Here is an 18,674-nt window from a genome sequence, read left to right on the forward strand (position 1 = left end):
TCTTTCTTGAATCTGAAGTGCCCACACAGCAAAGTTTGTCTTTCTGGTGCTTCCAGTTGCACAGCCACTTGAGGGACATGGTCTTCAAGGGTTCTGAGTTAGATTCTCATTGTATGTGTATGTATATCTACTTTCAATGAGAGGACTACAGAGCAGGAAAATCTGATTTGCTAAATTTTCTCTTGTTCAAATGGCAAGGTCCACAAAATTTCTAAAACTTTATGATTTGAACCACTTTCATATTGGAATATCAAAGTGGTAAATGCAAGAGAGCAAGTTTTGTGTTTTAATAGTATTTTCTAACTAATAAAATAATTCTAATTAATTTCACTCATATTCATTTTCTGTAAAAGTGTTTATTTAATTTTCCTAAAAACATATAGCACTTACGCTTAACTCGGAGGTGGGCACTAGATTTAACATTGGCAGCTTGGAATTCCACTCCACCAGTCTGATCCAGGCGGCAGTTGTGCAAAATAAGGAAGTGTATTTTGCCTTCTTCCTTAATTTCACAGTCCTGTACCAACAAAATAGAAAAACTTTCATAGAAAATAATTTTCTTTGAAATTTTTTCCTAAGGATAGATTAATTAAAGGAATGCAACACATAAAAAGTGAGGAAACTTTATGTAATGTTGAGCTATTTTTTAGGAAGCAAAGCTTACAAGTACTATCCAGAAAGCCACATTTATTTTAGCTGTATAATTCTGAGCCAACTAGCAGCATCACAGAGTACCTACAACCTTATACCCGCTCTGCTGGATCAAAAAGAATGCAAGTGTGCCAGTCTGAGCCCATTCATAGACCCTGACATCTTTCTTTGGCTTATGGTCTGATAGAGAAACTGCTATCATGTTTTAAACGTCCTGCATGTACTCTGACTTTCACCTGTCCTTTTCTATTTCACACAGCTCCTTTAGTTGCTGACAAGTTCAGAAATAGCCTTACAGGTGTTTGGAGTAGGGCCTCTCCCTTGAGTTTCCAGTTGGCGTGGATATCATCTTCAGAGATTTCAGTTTCAAAGCGGGCTGTCTCAGTCTCCATCACCTCCACACTGTGCAGGGGTCGCACCAGTTTAATTTCCCGATCTAGAAAAGTAAAGGGCCAGCAAGGGTCATTAGCCTCTGGCACAAAAAACCCCAATGCTTCAAGAGGGAAACTTATGGAAATTTCATTACCCTCAATGTCGAGTTTTCCTGAGGTCTTATCTGTCCCGCAGTCACAGGTGTACTGTCCGATATCTGGTTTCAAGGCTTTCTTTAGGATTAGCATGCGTTTCTTGCCATCTGCCTTAATAACAGCATTTTTGGATGGCTTTATTTCCTTCCCATCCTTAAACCATTTCACTGGTGCATCTGGTTTGCTAATTTCACACTGTAGAATCACTTCATCTTTCTCTACTGCAGTATAATCTTGAAGTTTTCCTGTAAAATATGGGTCTCCCTCTGCAAGTAAAGTAGAAGTGAAAAAATTTTATTAATCCCCTTAGGGAAATGACAATCTCTTAGAAAGCTTAAGAGGCAACTCCCAGAGTTCTGAGCATATTTGTAAAGTTTGTCAAGTGTTTAATCATTCAACATGTTTATGTTCAAAAGTTCTCTAAATATTAGAAAGGGAATCAGTGTATGGGATTTAACATATCTAATCCACTCACACTGAATTTTGAAACATTTTATTAACAGTAGCTATAAAGAGTATGAAATTTAGCTTCAAATACAATTTTGTGTTCCTACATTATTTGGATAAATTTCTAATTTCTTAGAAATTCTTTTAGGCCTAGTTTACTTTTAAGCTTTCAGACTCACATTGTTAGTTTTTCTTAATTAATTTTTAATAGTTTGCCTTTAATTGTGTCTCTATATGTTAGAATTCATGTTTAATCTTGTTGATATTAAGTGGTCAAGAGAAACAATGAGGCTTATTAATGTAAGTTATGCAGTATCTTCTCTTGTGGGAAACTGGAAAACATTCCTTTGAAATAATTTTGATAAAGTAAAGAGATATAAAGTATTTATATATTCTTTTTTTTTTTTTTTTTTTTGAGATGGAGTTTCGCTCTTGTTACCCAGGCTGGAGTGCAAAGGCGCGATCTCGGCTCACCGCAACCTCTGCCTCCTGGGTTCAGGCAATTCTCCTGCCTCATCGTCCTGAGTAGCTGGGATTATAGGCACGCGTCACCATGCCCAGCTAATTTTTTGTATTTTTAGTAGAGATGAGGTTTCACATGTTGACCAGGATGGTCTCGATCTCTTGACCTCGTGATCGATCCACCCGCCCCGGCCTCCCAAAGTGCTGGGATTACAGGCTTGAGCCACCGCGCCTGGCCAAAGTATTTATATATTCTTATTTTAAACGTGACTAGGGTCAATAATTGATGAACAGTTTTAATTTTGCTTTTAACTAGCGATTTTGTGGGTGTTAGAGTCTTCATTACTTTACAGTAATAAAGGTAAAGTGTTTTAGAAATAAACCTGATAACATATGTGATAGCTTCTTAAGGAGCTGGGATGCCTTCAAGCAGTATAACACTTAGAAGACTACTTTATAGAATAGATACTCCACAGATTTCTGTTGAATTTAATGCAATAAAATTAAAAATTGAATAGCACCTACCAAGCACAGTGAGTTTAGCTTCTGAACTCAACCCCATAGCTTCTACTCTAATTTGGGAGGTGTCATCAATAGACAGGTCTTTGAATGTGATTGAATGAATTTTCCCTTCGTCATCCATTGAGACTGACTTGCTGGTGTGTAGGCGCTGGTCATTCTTGAACCACTTAACTCGGATGTTATCATGAGATAACTCCACAGTAAAAACAGCACTTTCCTTCTCTTTGGCAGTTACATCCTTGAGAGGGGTGAGGAATTTGAGCCGGATTCCTATCATGAAAAAAAAAAAAAAAAGAACTTATTAATTGAAGCACTTGCTATAAAACTAAAAGAAAAAAAAAGATTTTGGGGGGGACGATAAAACTACCTTCAATGATCAGTTTGCCACTTGTATGCTTATCTTCAGCTTCAAACATATATTTGGCTTCATCTTCAAAAGCAGCTGACTTGATCACCATTGAATGCTTAGTGCCATCCTTTATAAGCTCAAATCTGTCATCACCTGTGATTTCTTGGGTTCCTTTTAGCCAACGGAATGTTTTGGGTTCCCTTGATACTTCACATTCAAACTTAGCCTCATCTTTCTCGAAGACTTTAACATCACTAAGAGGTGTGATGAAGATAAGAGGCAATTCTGAAAGAAGCAGGCAGTGGATAAAGTCAGAATACATTTCCAGTCATGACCCTTGATCAATTCAGGGGCGTATCAGGAAGTCTTGCAAAGAAAATACAAAAGTGTGGCTGGCAAGTAGAGCATACCTTTCACTTTCAAATTGGCTGCAGATTTGGCATTAGCAGCCTGGAAGGAAACCTCTCCTGTCATACCCAGCTGACAGTTACGAAGGATCAGAATATGCTTCTTCCCATCCTCGATGATTTCACAGTCCTGTTTGGAGTGAGGGTTTAGAAGGAAAGGAAAAACATCATTTATATAGTTATTCCTACAGATGATCAAGAGATTTTATACCTTTTTTAATGCTACACAACCAAGCAACCCCCCTCCTATATGATTAGCTAATCTTGACTTACAGGGGAAGCAGTCAAAGGCTCTCCCTTCAGCTTCCACTGGCCATGAACATCAGGTTCAGAAAGTTCAATTTCAAAGCGGGCTGTTTCGCCAACAAACACCTCTACTCCATACAGAGGCTTTTCCACTTTTATTAGTCGAGCTGAAATGATACAGTTTTGTTAGCATGGCCAAACTAATAAACTGCCTGTTCAGATACTCAGAATTTCACATTGTTGAGCAACTCACCCTCAACAGTAACATTTGCCTTGGTCTGGTCTGTGCCACAGTCACACACATATTCGCCTTTATCTTTAAGTTCTGCCTTTTTGATTTTTAAGATGCGGCGCAGGCCATCTGCCTTGATAGAATATTTGGGTGAAGGGATAATCTCTTCACCATCTTTTAACCATTTCACTGGTACATCTTTGCTCACTTCACACTTCAAAATAATCTCATCCTTCTCCACTCCAGATTTGTCATGTAATTTCACAGTGAAGTAGGGATCGGCCTCTGCAAAAGATATTTAGCATAAAATTAGAAGAATGTGAAAACTAAAGTTTATTAAAGAGTAAAAGGTTGGGAGGTCGAGCTGGGCGGATCACGAGGTCAAGAGATCGAGACCATCCTGGCCAACATGGTGAAACCCCATCTCTACTAAAAATACAAAAATTAGTTGGGCATGGTGGCTCATGCCTATAGTCCCAGCTACTTGGGAGACTGAGGCAGGAATTGAATCGCTTGAACCCAGGAGGCGGAGGTTGCAGTGAGCCGTGATCACGCTATTGCACTCCAGCCTGGTGACAGAGTGAGACTCTGTCTCAAAAAAGAGTAAAGGGTTACAAAATATTTTATTACTCTCCACTTCCATGATTCAGAAACGGGCTAACTGGTTATAGTTGGTTACATTTACCTAACACCTTCAGCTGTGCTGTGGAGCTCAGGTCCTTGACTTGAGCTTTTATCTGAGATATATCGTCCAGTGTCACTTCTTTCATTTGCAATTTGTGAGTCTTGCCCTCAGAAGAGATGAGTACTGTTCTGCTTGTGTGGAGTTTGGCATCATTTTTGAACCAGACTACATGCATTTTTTCGTGAGAAAGTTCACATACAAAAGTTGCTGTTTCACCTTCTTTTACTGTTTGATCTTCAAGAGGTGATATGAATTTCAGTCTTATACCTGAAATGCAAGCATAGATAATGTGCTCAGAAACACAGTTCACCTGCAGAAAGATTCCACTCTCATCTGCCTAAGTAAAAGGGACCCATTTCACACGGCATTTATTTATTCATCTTTCCAAATAGAGCTCCACTAAAAAACAAATTAAGGGGGTTGTTTTGGTAACACTATGAAAGTTAATTAGTGATGCTGATTATTACAGCTTTAGAACTTGGCATCCTATCTTTAAAGTCACAGGTTTGTGTGCCTTTATGGGATGTCACAGATCTCATTAGCTCTCTTACCTGTGACAAATAACCGAGCTGAGGTCTTCTTGCCCTCTACCTCAGCAGTATAGACACCTTCATCATCAAATTGAGAATCATTAATAACAAGAATATGTTTCTTTCCATCAGCAATGATATCGAATTTGTCAGATGACTTGATTATATCAGGCCCTTTGGACCATATAACATTTGCCTCTCGGGTGAGGACACATTCAAATCGAGCCTGTCGCCTTTCTGGAACAGTGACATCCTTCAGGGGCACAGCAAAGTCAAGTTCGATTTCTGAAAATCAGACATTAAGAATGAGGCTTTTCAGAATGCACAGGGATGTGAAATGAAGTTGAGCCCACTCCCTGAATTCTAAAAGCTCCATACCTTTTACTGTCAAAATGGCGGTTGTAACTGCATTAAGGGCCTGGTAGAGGACTTCGCCAGCTTGGTCCAGTTTGACTTTGTGCAAAGTTAAGAAGCGTTTTCCGCCATCTGCTTTGATTTCACAAGTCTGAAAAACAATAGTTTTAGTAACCATTTGAAAGAGATAAATTCCCTATAAGAGAAATGTTTCAAATATAATCTCTATAGAGTCTAAAAAATTACTACTAATAAAAGTAAGGAGAGAATTCCCTGTCATAACATTTTAGAAAAGTTGTTCAAGTTGTACACAAATAATACATAAAATGTCTTTCCTCCTTGGAGACTTTAGAAGACTTCATTATTATTAACTCCAATCTGAATCTAGGATGTAGATCCTGAATATAGGCTATGGTTTTGTATGACTAACTGAAAATGTGAAATTACTCACAGGTGAGGGTCTTAGAAGTTCTCCTTTCAGTTTCCATTGTCCAGGAATGTCTGCCTCTGAGATTTCTGCATCGAAGCTTGCACTTTCTTTCTCATAAACGGTAACGTCCTCTATTGGTTTAAGCAGTTGAACTTCACGCTCTGTATTGGTCAGGGATGAAGTAACATGATGCTTTAGACAATCCAACAATGTTTTGGTGTGTTATTTGGCCTTACACATATACAAAACTTAGTTTTGAGAATAAAAGGTAAGATTTTCATACCTCCAAGTGTCAGCTTTGCAGGGTATCTTTTCCCTTCAATTTCCACTGCATATTCATCAATATCTTCTGGCATAGCATTCTTAATTTTGAGGAATAGATGATTTCCATCTCTCAGTATTTCAGTCTTATCAGTTGGTTCTGGAGGGATTTCATCATATCCTTTGAACCACTTAATGTTTGGAGTATCTTTTGCTATATCACAGGCAAAAATAGCTGTCCCCTTGGGTTTCACATGCTGGTCTCGTATAGGTTTCACCAGCCAATCTCTAATGACTTCTATATGAAAATAAGATAAGAAAAAATAATTAAGATCTGAACAAGTACTATACATAGCTTCCTTAGTAAATTTCAGAAATAGAAAAAAAATCACAAAATTGGGCATAATTAATACACTATAGGAGATATTGATATTCCCCTCTTAGGTACAAGATTTCTGATATTTTGATACTCGGAAACAAAATGCTTTCTTCCATTTTCTTAGTGTGATAATAAGCAGAACAAAATCTCCCAGGAAAGTACTAACCTACTACTTTTACACAAGATGAACACTCCAGGTTGTTGGCGTTTTCCACAGTAACTGTGTATGTTCCAGCGTCTGTGTCATCTGCATCATTGATAGTCAGGGCTCTCATCAAGCCGATGACACCTGGCACAATTCGGCCAGGTTTCTCCACCACAATCTTGCCATCCTTCCTCCAGACCACATCACGCTCTTTGTTTAACTCGCAGCTCAAGTACAATGGCTGTCCTTTGACCACTGTGACTTCCTCTTCCAGTGTTTTTACAAAACGCACAGGAAGTTCTGTGGAGAATTTCAGTATATATTTCAATACATACAATATTTTCAATGAAATAAAACTTGGAAATAAGCGGTTTTGTAAAACTACAATGCCAGTTACTACTAAGGTTTTTTACATTCAAGTTTAATATAAATTATGTTCGGAAGACTGGAAATTACCTTCTACAACAAGTTTAGCCGTGGAGGTCTTTTCTTTGTTTCCCAAACGTAAAACACAGGTGTATTCACCAGCATCAGAAAGTTGAACATCAATGATGTGTAGCTTTCTGTCTTTACCATCTGCGATAAACCTGTGCTTGGGGCTCTCACGGATATTGCTACCGTCTTTCATCCAGGTCGTAATTGCAGTGGAGGGGGAGACCAAACATTCAAAGATTGCTGAAGAGCCAACAAACTCTGATTCAGTCAAGACAATATCTTTGATTTCTTTCACAAACTTCAGTGGCACAGCCCTTAGCTGGTAGGTGAACGGGGCTTCATCTGGAGGTTTCTCCCCACCACTTCCTGGCCTTAACTTTCTCCTTTCGGCTTCTATTGGTGAAGGAGTCTTTTTGGCTACACCTAAATCAAAGTAAAATTAAAAAGTTGATTTGGCATCTCCATAGGAGTCAGAATATGTATACTTGGCTGCCTGCTGGATAAAACCAGCCATAAAGCAATTAGAAAACAAGAACAGAAAATTAAAGACCAGGCAATTGAAAGGTCAACTGAATTTATATTGCCTTTTATCAGACAGGAAAATGAGATGGTATAAGGAATCCATGAACAATAAATGCTCCTTTTCTCAAGTTTTAATCTGAAGTATAAAATAGCCAGATTAATGTCTAATTATTTTATCTGCCATGTATAAATATCATGCATATGAAAAATGAAGCTAAGAACTTATAGGACTTGTTATGCCAAAATATAGTTGATTATATACATATATCTACTTGCATATTAAAAGAGTATTATTTGAAATATCAGAAAACATGCTAGTTTTAGTAAAATCAATTAGAAATAATAAAAATTGTTAGGAATTTTGAAAATTCTTTTCCCTTGAATATGGACTTTGAAAATTCAGAGTGGAAGGTTACAATGCAAGAACTAGAAAACGAAATCTCACCTTTGATGGGACCTTTTGGCTTGGCAGCCTCTTCCTTAGGTTTGGCTTCTGAAATAAAAATAAAATTCAGTATTTAAGCAATTTTCAGACTTATTTTATGTTTAATAGTAAACCATGGAAGATAAGTCATGTTCCATTATGAATATTAATGCATAAAGAGAAATTGGTTTCATTTATATGACTTCTATTGAGATTAATATTTCAACGAAAGCATATTCTGAGATTGAAGAGATCAAGTTAAATTGCCAACATATTTAGGATTTAAAAATTCTTTCAGCAAGTGCCTTATTCTCTTTCCATTTTTGGAAGGCTTACTGTTGCCTTGTGAGGAAAAGTTTTGCTCTTGCCTAGCTATGCAAAATATTTTACGTTTATATATGTGCTGATTATGTGAACCAAGGAAATAAGGTTTTGTCAATAAGAAATCAGTGTCAGAAAAAGGAGAAAGGGAAATGACCAAGAAGTTACCAAAGAAGTTACCAAAAAGAAGTTCTTTTTATGTCTAAATTGGGCATACAAACAAACCCAGGGAAGACTAAGGAAAAAGAGTCTATGTACCACACATATATGAGTTTCTTTGAAGATTTCCCTTAATTAGACAATGAAGTAAGGCAGAAGCAATAGAGTTCTGACATTTAGAGTTTGATTCAATTATTACATAGGGACAATATAAACTGTGGAGCGAGTTCTCTAACTTCAGCCCCCAGGATAACTGAGAATAGCTTTATTTTTATACATACTTAATTAGCCAATAGCAGTTCATCATCTTTTTCTGAATAATAAAAGCACTACATTGAAATTATAAAAGTTTAAAAGAATAATGCCCAAATCACAAACATCAGTGAAAAATTTAACATAAATATTAAAATTAAACTACAGACAAAAGAACATAGCACATTTTTTTCCTGTCATCAAACATGATACACACCAAATATTTTGAGATAATTTTAAATTAAAAAGTCTAAATAATTTATATAAAAATATAAATATAAAATGACTATATAATACATGATAATTGAATTAATGAATAATTTAAAAATATATTTTTTCTGAATAGTTTTATTTATTAATTTGCTAAATATGTAAATTAATTTTTATTATAAGTTTCAGAAATTAGATTTAAAAATTTCTCTGACAAACTATTATGGTTATTTCTAAATGTTATTCCCAGGTGTTGGCACATATCATTGTGGAATGTAACAGTTTTTTAAAAAATTCATCCTGAATTTTTTATTTTATGTCTTATCAGTGGAGATGATCATTTTTCCATAGGAAAAAACTGTCAAGGTATTACACTGAATATCTTAGATTCTTCACATCTTAGAAAATTTATCAATATATGCATTCCCCCCTTCTTTAAATTTACTTTGTTTTGGTTTTGATTAGGTTATTTTTTTCTTTGTAAAAAAAATTTCAAATTTTATTTTTAATTCATGGGATGCATGTGCAGTTTTGTTACATGGATATATTTAATGATGCTGAGGTTTGGGATATGAATGATCTCATCACCCAGGTAGTAAGCCAAAGGTCAAATAGTCAGGATATATGTTTATTAATGACTACCAATTACACATCAAACCAGTTTTGATCAATTATATACCATATTATCACTTAAATGAGGAACTATACTAAATAGTTCATATATAACTAATAGGTGCTTTAAGTTTGAACTTGAGATATCTATACAATTAAATTAGAACATTTAAGAAAATTATTATTGATCTAAATCCTTATACAGATTGAAAAACTGAACTAGGCCATCTCTATTTTCTTTCTTATTATGATAAAATATACCTAACATAAAATTTACCATTTTAGCAATTTTTAAGTGTTCAAGTCAGTTGCATGAAATATATTCGCAATGTTGTACAACCATCAACACTATCCATTTCCAGAACTCAATACACAGACTTTTTGAAAAAAGAGAAATTTTTCCAATCGGGCATAAGAGAAATTTGAAGCTTCATGGGATTCTTATATGTATACCCTTAAAGGGTCTTTGCATGTCATCTTAGTTTTTATCAGCCCTAAACGTATTCATTAATTAATCTTCAAAGCCTATGAAAGAAATGGTGCAACCTAGGAACATACATTCCAGTTAAGGCACAATATTCGTCCACTGGGCAAGAGACAAGGTGGGTAAAAGATATCAGATGAAGAAAAGGTAGAAACTTATCACACACTTCCACAGCTGAAATAAAAACTATGTTGCAACATAAACAGGGCTTGAATTTTAATCAAGTGTGAATACTTTTATTAAGTCACCAGAACAAACTAGGAAAAAGAAAAATACAGGATAAATACCTGCTTTCTTTCCAACCACCGGTACTGTTACTGGGGCAGCAATGGGGGTTGGTGCGGGTTCCACAGGAGGTGGTTTGATTGTTTTCACTTCTGTAGAGAGATGTCCATTGCATTAATGCATCAATTTGTTACTTCCTAAAAGCTGATTTGGTCGTTTATTTGACTTTTCTGATGCAATTTTGAAATCTTCAAATAACTAGTTTTTCAGATAATAGTATAGTAAACATATTGAGACATTAGAAATCATTTGCTACATACTGACTTTCACTTACTATCTTTTATTAAGTACATGTTATGTGTGTGAATCAAGAAGGACTATGCTGTTGACATTGAGGAAAAGCTTGCTCACCTGCTTCAGGCTTTGGTTTTGCTTCAGGTGCAGGGAGAGGTATTGGTGGCTTGATTTCAGGCACTGAAATAATTCAGAGTAGAGGACAGATTATTACAGGATTTTTGAAGTTTTTCATGAAGTCAAAACCAAAATTAAGCTGACATATTAATTGGAATATGTCAGAATTTATATACATATAATTATCAAATCAGGTATTTGATTAGTTTTCACTTTAAACAAAACATGTGGAAAATATAGTAAAGCAAATTCTTGGTTTTAACGTTGTTATTTATCTAATTGCCCATAAACACATTTTTTTTCTGGTAACTTATTTAGCAATTGGGTAATCATTATCCAATTGCACAGGAGAGTGAGATGGTAAAGAAAATTAAGACATATGTAATGAACAGGTTAAGGTCCTGTGTTCAAATCTTGATGTCAGTGTAATGATATTTTAAATGATTCATATTTGCATTTTTAGAGGCAACTAAGAATGCCAGCAGGATTTATACCTTTTGTTGGTTCAGGAATCTTCTTTTCCCTCTTTGTAACTGTAGGTACTTCAGCCTCTTCAACAGGTTTTGGAGGCGGTGGTTCTGGTACTTTAAGATAATACGATTATTTGTTAATGTGAATATTTGAATATTTAGGAAGCAACTCGTCTGAAATATCAAACAATTTATTTTTCAAAAGCTCTTTTAAAGAACCTTATAGTTTATCAATTAATTTCTATTTTATTTTCTTGACTCTGCTTCCATTTATTTTTCTTCTTTTATTCCATCCACTTGTCTTCCACTCCCCATAGCTCTCTCCTTCTAAATCACTTCTATAATAGTTTCCAATAACTATACCTTTTGAGAATAGGCTAATGATGAAAACCAACTCATTTAAAAGCCCCCAGAGTTTATGAAACTTTTGCTGACACCCTCCCATGAATAGTCAATTATTTCAGTCATTCCTACTGAAAGAACTTAGGTTGCAAAGTAATAGTAATAGTAAGAATGACGTACAGGGAAATACATGAATGGATTTGGGAATTACTGCAAAAATATTTAAACAGAAAGCGGACAATGGAAAACAGAGACCACATCACAGATGAAATAGTGAAGCCATGTTTACATCTAACTTCATTTATGTTTACATGATAAACCTTTTGTTAAATGTCCATTTTGTTAAAAGATAATGTTACAAATAGTCACTGAGATTCCTACCTGCAGGTTTTTTAACTTTTTCTAGTTTTTTAGGTTCTACTTTAGGTTCTTCTTCTTCGGGTCTTTTTCTTAGAACTTTAAAGACAAAAAGGTTTATATGTAAACCAAGACAAACTAATGAAGATGTTGAATAAGCTTGACAAATGCAAATAATGTACAAAGCAAGGAAAATGAAAAAAAAAAGCATGCTACCTAACACTCTGGAAAGTAAGCATTTACACTAAAGGTTCGTTTTTTTTGTTTTTTTAAAATCAAAGGTTGTTATGTTAAGTATAATAGCACTCAAAGTTACTTCGTTTCTATCTAGATAGAGGGTCTATTCAGAGACAAGTCTGTGGCAGAAACAGCTCCAACACAAAATGAATAATTCAAATAGCAACGAGTTCTAATAATAATTCAATGTTAATAATTTAATGAGTATACAAATAAGTAGAAAGTTTACTTAAGCAGAGATACCTAAAGAAATGCAGCCTAGAAATCAGTAATTCTATGTGAAGACATGTTAGAATTTAATTTTTCATTTTTCTATCTTGCTTCTCATTCTTTAATATTTTCTTAATCAGAAAGATATGTTTAGTGTTTTGAAAAACGTTATTAGTTGTGGTGATCCTGTGTCACACTTTAAAACTGAATGTTGAATTTAAGCTAAAGTAGTTTTATGTAAGGTATTTAATAGGTTTAGTGTATTTTACTACACAATTTGATTATAAAAATGGCAATCATGGTTGTTAGTTTAGAATATTATCAACTTAGTCATGTCTGTTAACATTTTAAATTTCAAAATACTGTGAATGCTCACAAAATTTCCTCTTTTTAAAAAAAATATAGAAATGACATTCTTCTTAATTTTCAGTGAAACTACAAATTTTGATATATAGGGAACCAATTCAAAGAAAACCAAGAGATGGAAACATTTGTAAGCCTTCCAGTTCATTTTTTTAAAGTATACTTAATGCTGACAGAACGGTTGAAAAATACTGTACCGCTTTTCAGAACAATTTCTTCCTTTGGTTCAGGTTTACGTTCAGGAAGTAATTTGCGAACTTTCTTTTCACCTCCAGGCACTTAAAAGAATATGATTTCAAATTTTGAAGTGAATTTATATAAAAACAGAATTTCAACAAGAAAAATGTCTTTCCTAAAACTAGATAACTGTAGTGCATTAAGTAACAATTTTTGCTGCATATAAATACCACAGAATTTAAGTTTAAATGATATATTTTGAGTTATCTCCTCTGCAAATGTTATACAGCCTTGTGAGGAAATTCAACTTCATTACCTGCAGGCAAATGTATTCATTTTAAATGAGTATAGAGGATGTTGTTCCATACTGACTTTATGAATCTTTTATCAAATTACAGGTTTTTTTGACAGCATCTTTGTCCCAAACTGCAACTGTAGATTGTCCAAATCTACATCGTTATCTCCCCAACTATTAAATACATTAAAATCATACTGGCAAGTATTAGTGCAATCATTCAGTCTTCTCCACTGAGGGGAGAAGGTGGCCAAGGGTTCCGGTTTGTGACTTTAATGCTGGGGAAGGGCCATATCTCACTTTCTGAACAGAAAAAGAATATCCTTTCTTAAGATTTCCTTTTTGAAATAATACTGGATAAAATATTTAAAATTATAGAAATATAAAATTTCAAAGCTGATGCTGGATGCTCACTTTTCATTAATAAGAAAATGTTCTTAAATTTATTCAAATTAAGGGACCCAAGGAATTTAATTTTCTTTTGTGTCTATAGTGAATACTGAGCATGGTGGATGATGCTATTTTATAAAGCAGCCTCTTTTGCTATTATGGCCCTCATAGATTTGAGTGGGGAAAGAAAGGAACATGTGGCGATTATTAAACCATTTTCCTGTCTAGTAATGTCAATTAAAATCTAACTTAAAACCTTATTTATTTGTAGCATGTAACTATTTGCTCACTATCAGAAATCTTAATTTTTTAGGTATTTCTATAAAACGTTCCATTTAGTACTTTAAACATGTTTGTAATTCATTAGTTTTTCATATGATAAAGATAACTGCTTAACTCTTATTTCAAAAATTTATATGTACAATAGGCAAATATGTATTTCATCTTGCATAATCTTTTTTTCCTAATGTCAAATATTTTAAGTAAAAATTTTACAGTTAAACATTACATATTTTATCCAGGATAAGTTGTGCTGGCCTTCAATACTATTTTAGAATACCAGTCTTCCTAATAACTATTTTTATTGCTCAAACCCAGAAAGAAGAGCATGCTTCTAATTAATGTAAAGTGGGGAGGCATAATATAGATTTGCTTTACTGATGCAATGAACATAATAAAAATATATCTGTGCATTTTTATGTTATTATTTTATTTTAAAAATCTTGATATTTGAGAACATACCATTGTATCTATTATTTTTAGTCATTATATGTGATTATGTGCTATTTTAATGTTTATGATCAATATCCATGATAATATTATTTTGCAATCTCCTCTTTATGAATTAAGAAATGTATATTCAAATGGGTGATTTTGTTTCCCAAAATTTCAGAGTTACCAGAAACAGTCTTAATTTCTAGATCTGAATGTGTTGATTACTTGAACAGAACAACGCTACCCACTAGAAAAATTAAGTTTAGTTTTGATAGATGCTTTCTAGACTCTTAAGATTCATTTATTTTTCTTTAGGGTCTAATTTTAGATGCAAACTTACTAGGGAAAATACTGTTTTTAGAAAAATACATTTTGAAAAATTACCTATACTAATAATGACTTTTTTTGAGATGTGAATTCTGTACACTTCAGAGAATGCCTTAGAAGTGAGAAGAAAGTGACACGAAAGTCCTAAGGCAATCCCTGCAAATAACCATAATAATATTTAAGGAGGAGAGGACTTATTTTCAGTGCCTATAACACTGGCTAAAATGCTTGTGTTACGTGCAATGTCAAAACATTTTACTACTAGCTCTCAGTATTTTAACCTCCTATGTCTCTTGATATCGATTTTGCCTAACCAGTAAAATTTGATATTCTTAAGTTTAGGAAAACATTTTTAAGTTTAAGAAGACATGTAGATGAGGCAAAGATAGACTATGTCTATACAATGTATGAAATGGATGGGAAACAAAGGAAGCCACATTCATGAGCCAGGACCGTAAAAGCCACAGAAACATAAGAAATGAATGGGACTACTCTCTGATCACTGAAAAAGAGAGAGAACATTCAATGGAGGCAGAAAGAGTGGGAAGTCAGGAGAAGCACTACCACCATAAGAATGTATTTTTCAGCCTGTGAAATACCTTTTAGAGGTGTAAGCTCCACTTTTTCTGGAACCTCAGGTTTTTCAGGAACTTTCTTCTTTGAAACAGCTTTAAAGAATATAATCTTACTTTTATTATTTGTATATTTAATCTGAAGCAAGTGATTAACTTTCTACTTCAAGAATCAAAACCAAGCTTTGCTTATAACCAGAAAGCATTAATAACAGCCAAGAACAGCCTCAAAAGAACATACAAGCAGCATTGGAACTGTGAAAACAGACTGTAGTTTTACTCCAAAGTTCAGTAGCTAATTAAAGACCGGCAGAGAAAGAAGACAATTTTTGTTGTTCACAGGAGGAAGAAATTTTCCTTTGAGTATACATTTTATGTTAAGGGAAATGTATTTATGTGTGTATTCTCATGGAGTGTCAATCAACAGATGGGTAGCCTTTCAAGAGATGCAAGAAAGTCCCCCTACCGGCCAGGAGTGTTGTAGAGGGCAAGAATCACCAGCAGCAGTGTCTTCCAGCAATGCTGGAAGACTCTGGCTTTGTAGATGCATAGGTCTGTATGGGGAAAGTGCAAATCTAAGATTATATCTAGATAATTTTAGATTGGGGAATCACATGACATCACAAGACAACTTTTTATTAAAATAAAAATAATATGTTTCTGCCAGTTTATTTCAGCTTTTAAAGAAGTTGATATCTAAAAAGTTAAGTAACGTTGTGTCAACTCATAGAAAAATCAAAATATAAGAAGGAGGAAGAGAAGTTGTCTTCATAACCACTCTTTCCAGCTCCCCTGAGAACAACACAGAACACTTTTATTAAGTTACAAAAAAAAAAGATGGGGGAACAGTGACAAGTCAATCATATGCTTTCCTTTCATGACATATAGTCAGCTATTGGAAATCATAACTCTATTGCTTGTAATATATTTAAAAGCACATGCGATTCTTTAAGAGCAAAGTTTTAGCTTTCATGTAAATTTATTGCTACAATATTAAAAATATCTTGCAATTATTATACATTCCTTATGCATAGGACATCAATGATATGCATAGCAATCAGGCTTTGAAATCAGAAAACTTTTTCTCCCCAGTCCAGAAAAGAAAGTTAATTGGACAGCTCCTGCATTCAGATATCCTGGATGATGCTATCAATGTACTTTCTGACATTTGCAGCAGCAGGCATGGATGGTATGACAAGCAACCCAGGAACCATGGGGCAGCAGAAGACACAGCTCTATGCAATCTCACAGTACAATCATGTCTGAAAGTCATACATTTCTGGCAAGCATCATTTCAGATGGCTGGATAGAAGTTTGAAGCAGGCTAATAAAACTTTGAAAGTGGCATTTTTTACCTTTAAGTTGGAATAATTTCTCTTTCACATCTTCCTTAGGTGGAGCAGGTGGAGGAGCTGGGGGTCTTGGTTTGAGTTTTGGTTTTTCAATAACCTTCTTTTCAGGTTCAGGTTCTTGAAAGAGTATTTTAGAGGTATTAGTATATGTATATGTTAGCATGTGGGTATGTAGTGTGTTCAATAGAAATTTATATATATATATATCATATATATACATATCGAGATATATATATGTATATATATATATATATATAAACGAAGTACAAAGTTTGCCTTTTAAGGTACGTAATATCAATATTCAACATAAAACACAGAACATAAAAATATCAACAGTTTTCACAGATGATGAGAAACAAAGCAAAGGCACCAATGACAACAACAAACAAAGCCTCCAGACAAGTCACAATTGACATGAGATAAATAGTACAAGTTAGATGGAAACCTAAGAATGAGGTTCACATTTAACAAAGAATACTTTACATACAGATGGGAACAGACCTACTACATATGCACAACAACATAAACCATATACATTTCAAGAGAAAGAATTTGATAAAGAAGATTTAAGTCCACCGGATTTAATACCTTTTACTGGTATTTCTTCAGGCTGTGGTTCAGGTTCAGGCTCTTCAGGTTTAATGTACTTTTCAATTTCACGTTCTTTAAAGAATGTTGATAAAGAATATAAGATTGTAATGCAAAGTTCTTCAAAAAGACATACAAATTTCACATTGATGCAAAGATTCATCATAAAATAAAAATATACAATTCATACAACTTTACATACAGAAAAAGATTTCCACTTTATTATACTTGAACTGCCTATTAATTAGGTTATTCAATGTATATTGATGGCAAATGAGATGACTTTTAAAATTTGATACCATGTTATCACTTGAGGATCCAAGGCAATTATTCCATTTTGCTTCAGTAAACTGTACCTTTTGGAATTTATAAGTACCAACAAGAGTAACCGAATTAAAGATTCTAACTCAAAAGAAGTGTAACTATTTAAAAAGTAAAGCAGTCAAACATGCTAGACTGCTTTTGTATATAATTTCAAGAAAGAATATTGTCCTGTAAATGCTTTTGTGGAATCTTCAAGAGATTAAACAAATTTACATATATGTTTGTATACCTTCAACAGGGGGAGTCTCTTTTCTACCAATGGTTATAGATGCTTTTTCTTCATATATTATTTCCTCAGGAGTCTCTTCCACTTTAAAAAACACAGTGTTTTATTTTAGATTATATTTAGAATAGAATACTGCAACTGCTATTCTATCAACCTAGTTACATTAAGTAACACTCTGTAACACATTATTCAAATGACCCCCAAATATCCGTAACTTCAATACATAAGACAGACAGACAAATACATAAGACTCATCTACAATCGAAACAAGAAGATGAAGACAATTGTCATCTTCCCAAGATTTATGGAGAATCTGTGTACCTTCAGCAGGTGGAGCTTCTGGCTCTGCAGGGATAGGTAGAGGCACTTCCTTTTCTGGGATGATTTTCTTGGGCACTTTGGGCACTTTAAAGATATGATTTGTTTACTTACTACTTTGTTTACTATTAAGAATTTAGAAGACATGCAAGAGTCTAAAGAGCAGGCAAAGAATGCAGGGGCAAGAGCTTCATCTTAGAAGACTTCATGGGGAAAATGACTTCTGAGGCACAGCACCCTTTTGGACACCCTAAGTTTATATATAAATTTTCTCAGCCTTTGTCATTTGCTTCTAGTCTTCTGTGTACCTTTAAATGAAGATCTTTTACCACTGGTGTAACTTTGACACTTAAAAAATTTTGTTCTACTTTTTCTGAGTAATTATTCCTGCACACTCAACTCTTACTTCCATGTGAATGACTTTAAGATCTACATCTCTAGGCCTGATCTCTTTCTTAAGCTCCTGATGCACACTCCCAACTTTCACGCTTTAAAGGTGAAAAATACATCTACTATCTTCTTCTAACATTAGTTCAGAGACCCAGTGAACCATTTTGTTGGCCATCTAGCTTTAAACCTTACAATGATCTTGGGCTCCTCAATTTCCCTAATGGTTTTGATAATGGTCAGAGGTCACTCAGTCTCCATTTCTCTCAAACCCAATCCCCCTTTTCATTTCTACCACCATGGATCTTGTCCAATTCTTAATGACCTTAAGTAATTGCAATTG

At 34.3% G+C, this 18,674-nt stretch overlaps 1 protein-coding gene across 49 annotated transcripts in view; it reads right to left on the reverse strand.

Moving 5' to 3' along the window:
* Positions 1 to 18,674, reverse strand: part of TTN (titin) — a 272,145-nt gene that overhangs the window by 103,670 nt on the left and 149,801 nt on the right. For 43 of the 49 annotated variants that reach the window (XM_078327295.1, XM_078327278.1, XM_078327313.1 and 40 more), the window contains 23 exons: positions 16,492 to 16,605; positions 15,164 to 15,232; positions 12,859 to 12,939; positions 11,876 to 11,950; positions 11,177 to 11,266; positions 10,683 to 10,745; positions 10,334 to 10,423; positions 8,030 to 8,077; positions 7,084 to 7,485; positions 6,649 to 6,927; positions 6,126 to 6,401; positions 5,864 to 6,003; positions 5,437 to 5,563; positions 5,080 to 5,343; positions 4,529 to 4,795; positions 3,865 to 4,128; positions 3,639 to 3,778; positions 3,369 to 3,495; positions 2,977 to 3,243; positions 2,613 to 2,879; positions 1,178 to 1,444; positions 948 to 1,087; positions 391 to 517 (listed from right to left, as the gene is read on the reverse strand). In XM_078327295.1, coding sequence (XP_078183421.1) covers positions 391 to 517; positions 948 to 1,087; positions 1,178 to 1,444; positions 2,613 to 2,879; positions 2,977 to 3,243; positions 3,369 to 3,495; positions 3,639 to 3,778; positions 3,865 to 4,128; positions 4,529 to 4,795; positions 5,080 to 5,343; positions 5,437 to 5,563; positions 5,864 to 6,003; positions 6,126 to 6,401; positions 6,649 to 6,927; positions 7,084 to 7,485; positions 8,030 to 8,077; positions 10,334 to 10,423; positions 10,683 to 10,745; positions 11,177 to 11,266; positions 11,876 to 11,950; positions 12,859 to 12,939; positions 15,164 to 15,232; positions 16,492 to 16,605 — 3,984 coding nt within the window. The remainder of the gene's footprint in view (positions 1 to 390; positions 518 to 947; positions 1,088 to 1,177; positions 1,445 to 2,612; positions 2,880 to 2,976; positions 3,244 to 3,368; positions 3,496 to 3,638; positions 3,779 to 3,864; positions 4,129 to 4,528; positions 4,796 to 5,079; positions 5,344 to 5,436; positions 5,564 to 5,863; positions 6,004 to 6,125; positions 6,402 to 6,648; positions 6,928 to 7,083; positions 7,486 to 8,029; positions 8,078 to 10,333; positions 10,424 to 10,682; positions 10,746 to 11,176; positions 11,267 to 11,875; positions 11,951 to 12,858; positions 12,940 to 15,163; positions 15,233 to 16,491; positions 16,606 to 18,674) is intronic. The other 6 variants (XM_078327301.1, XM_078327276.1, XM_078327292.1 and 3 more) reach the window with 2 other exon arrangements.

The sequence above is a fragment of the Callithrix jacchus genome, chromosome 6 (assembly GCF_049354715.1).
Source record: "Callithrix jacchus isolate 240 chromosome 6, calJac240_pri, whole genome shotgun sequence".
Lineage (NCBI taxonomy): Eukaryota > Metazoa > Chordata > Mammalia > Primates > Cebidae > Callithrix > Callithrix jacchus.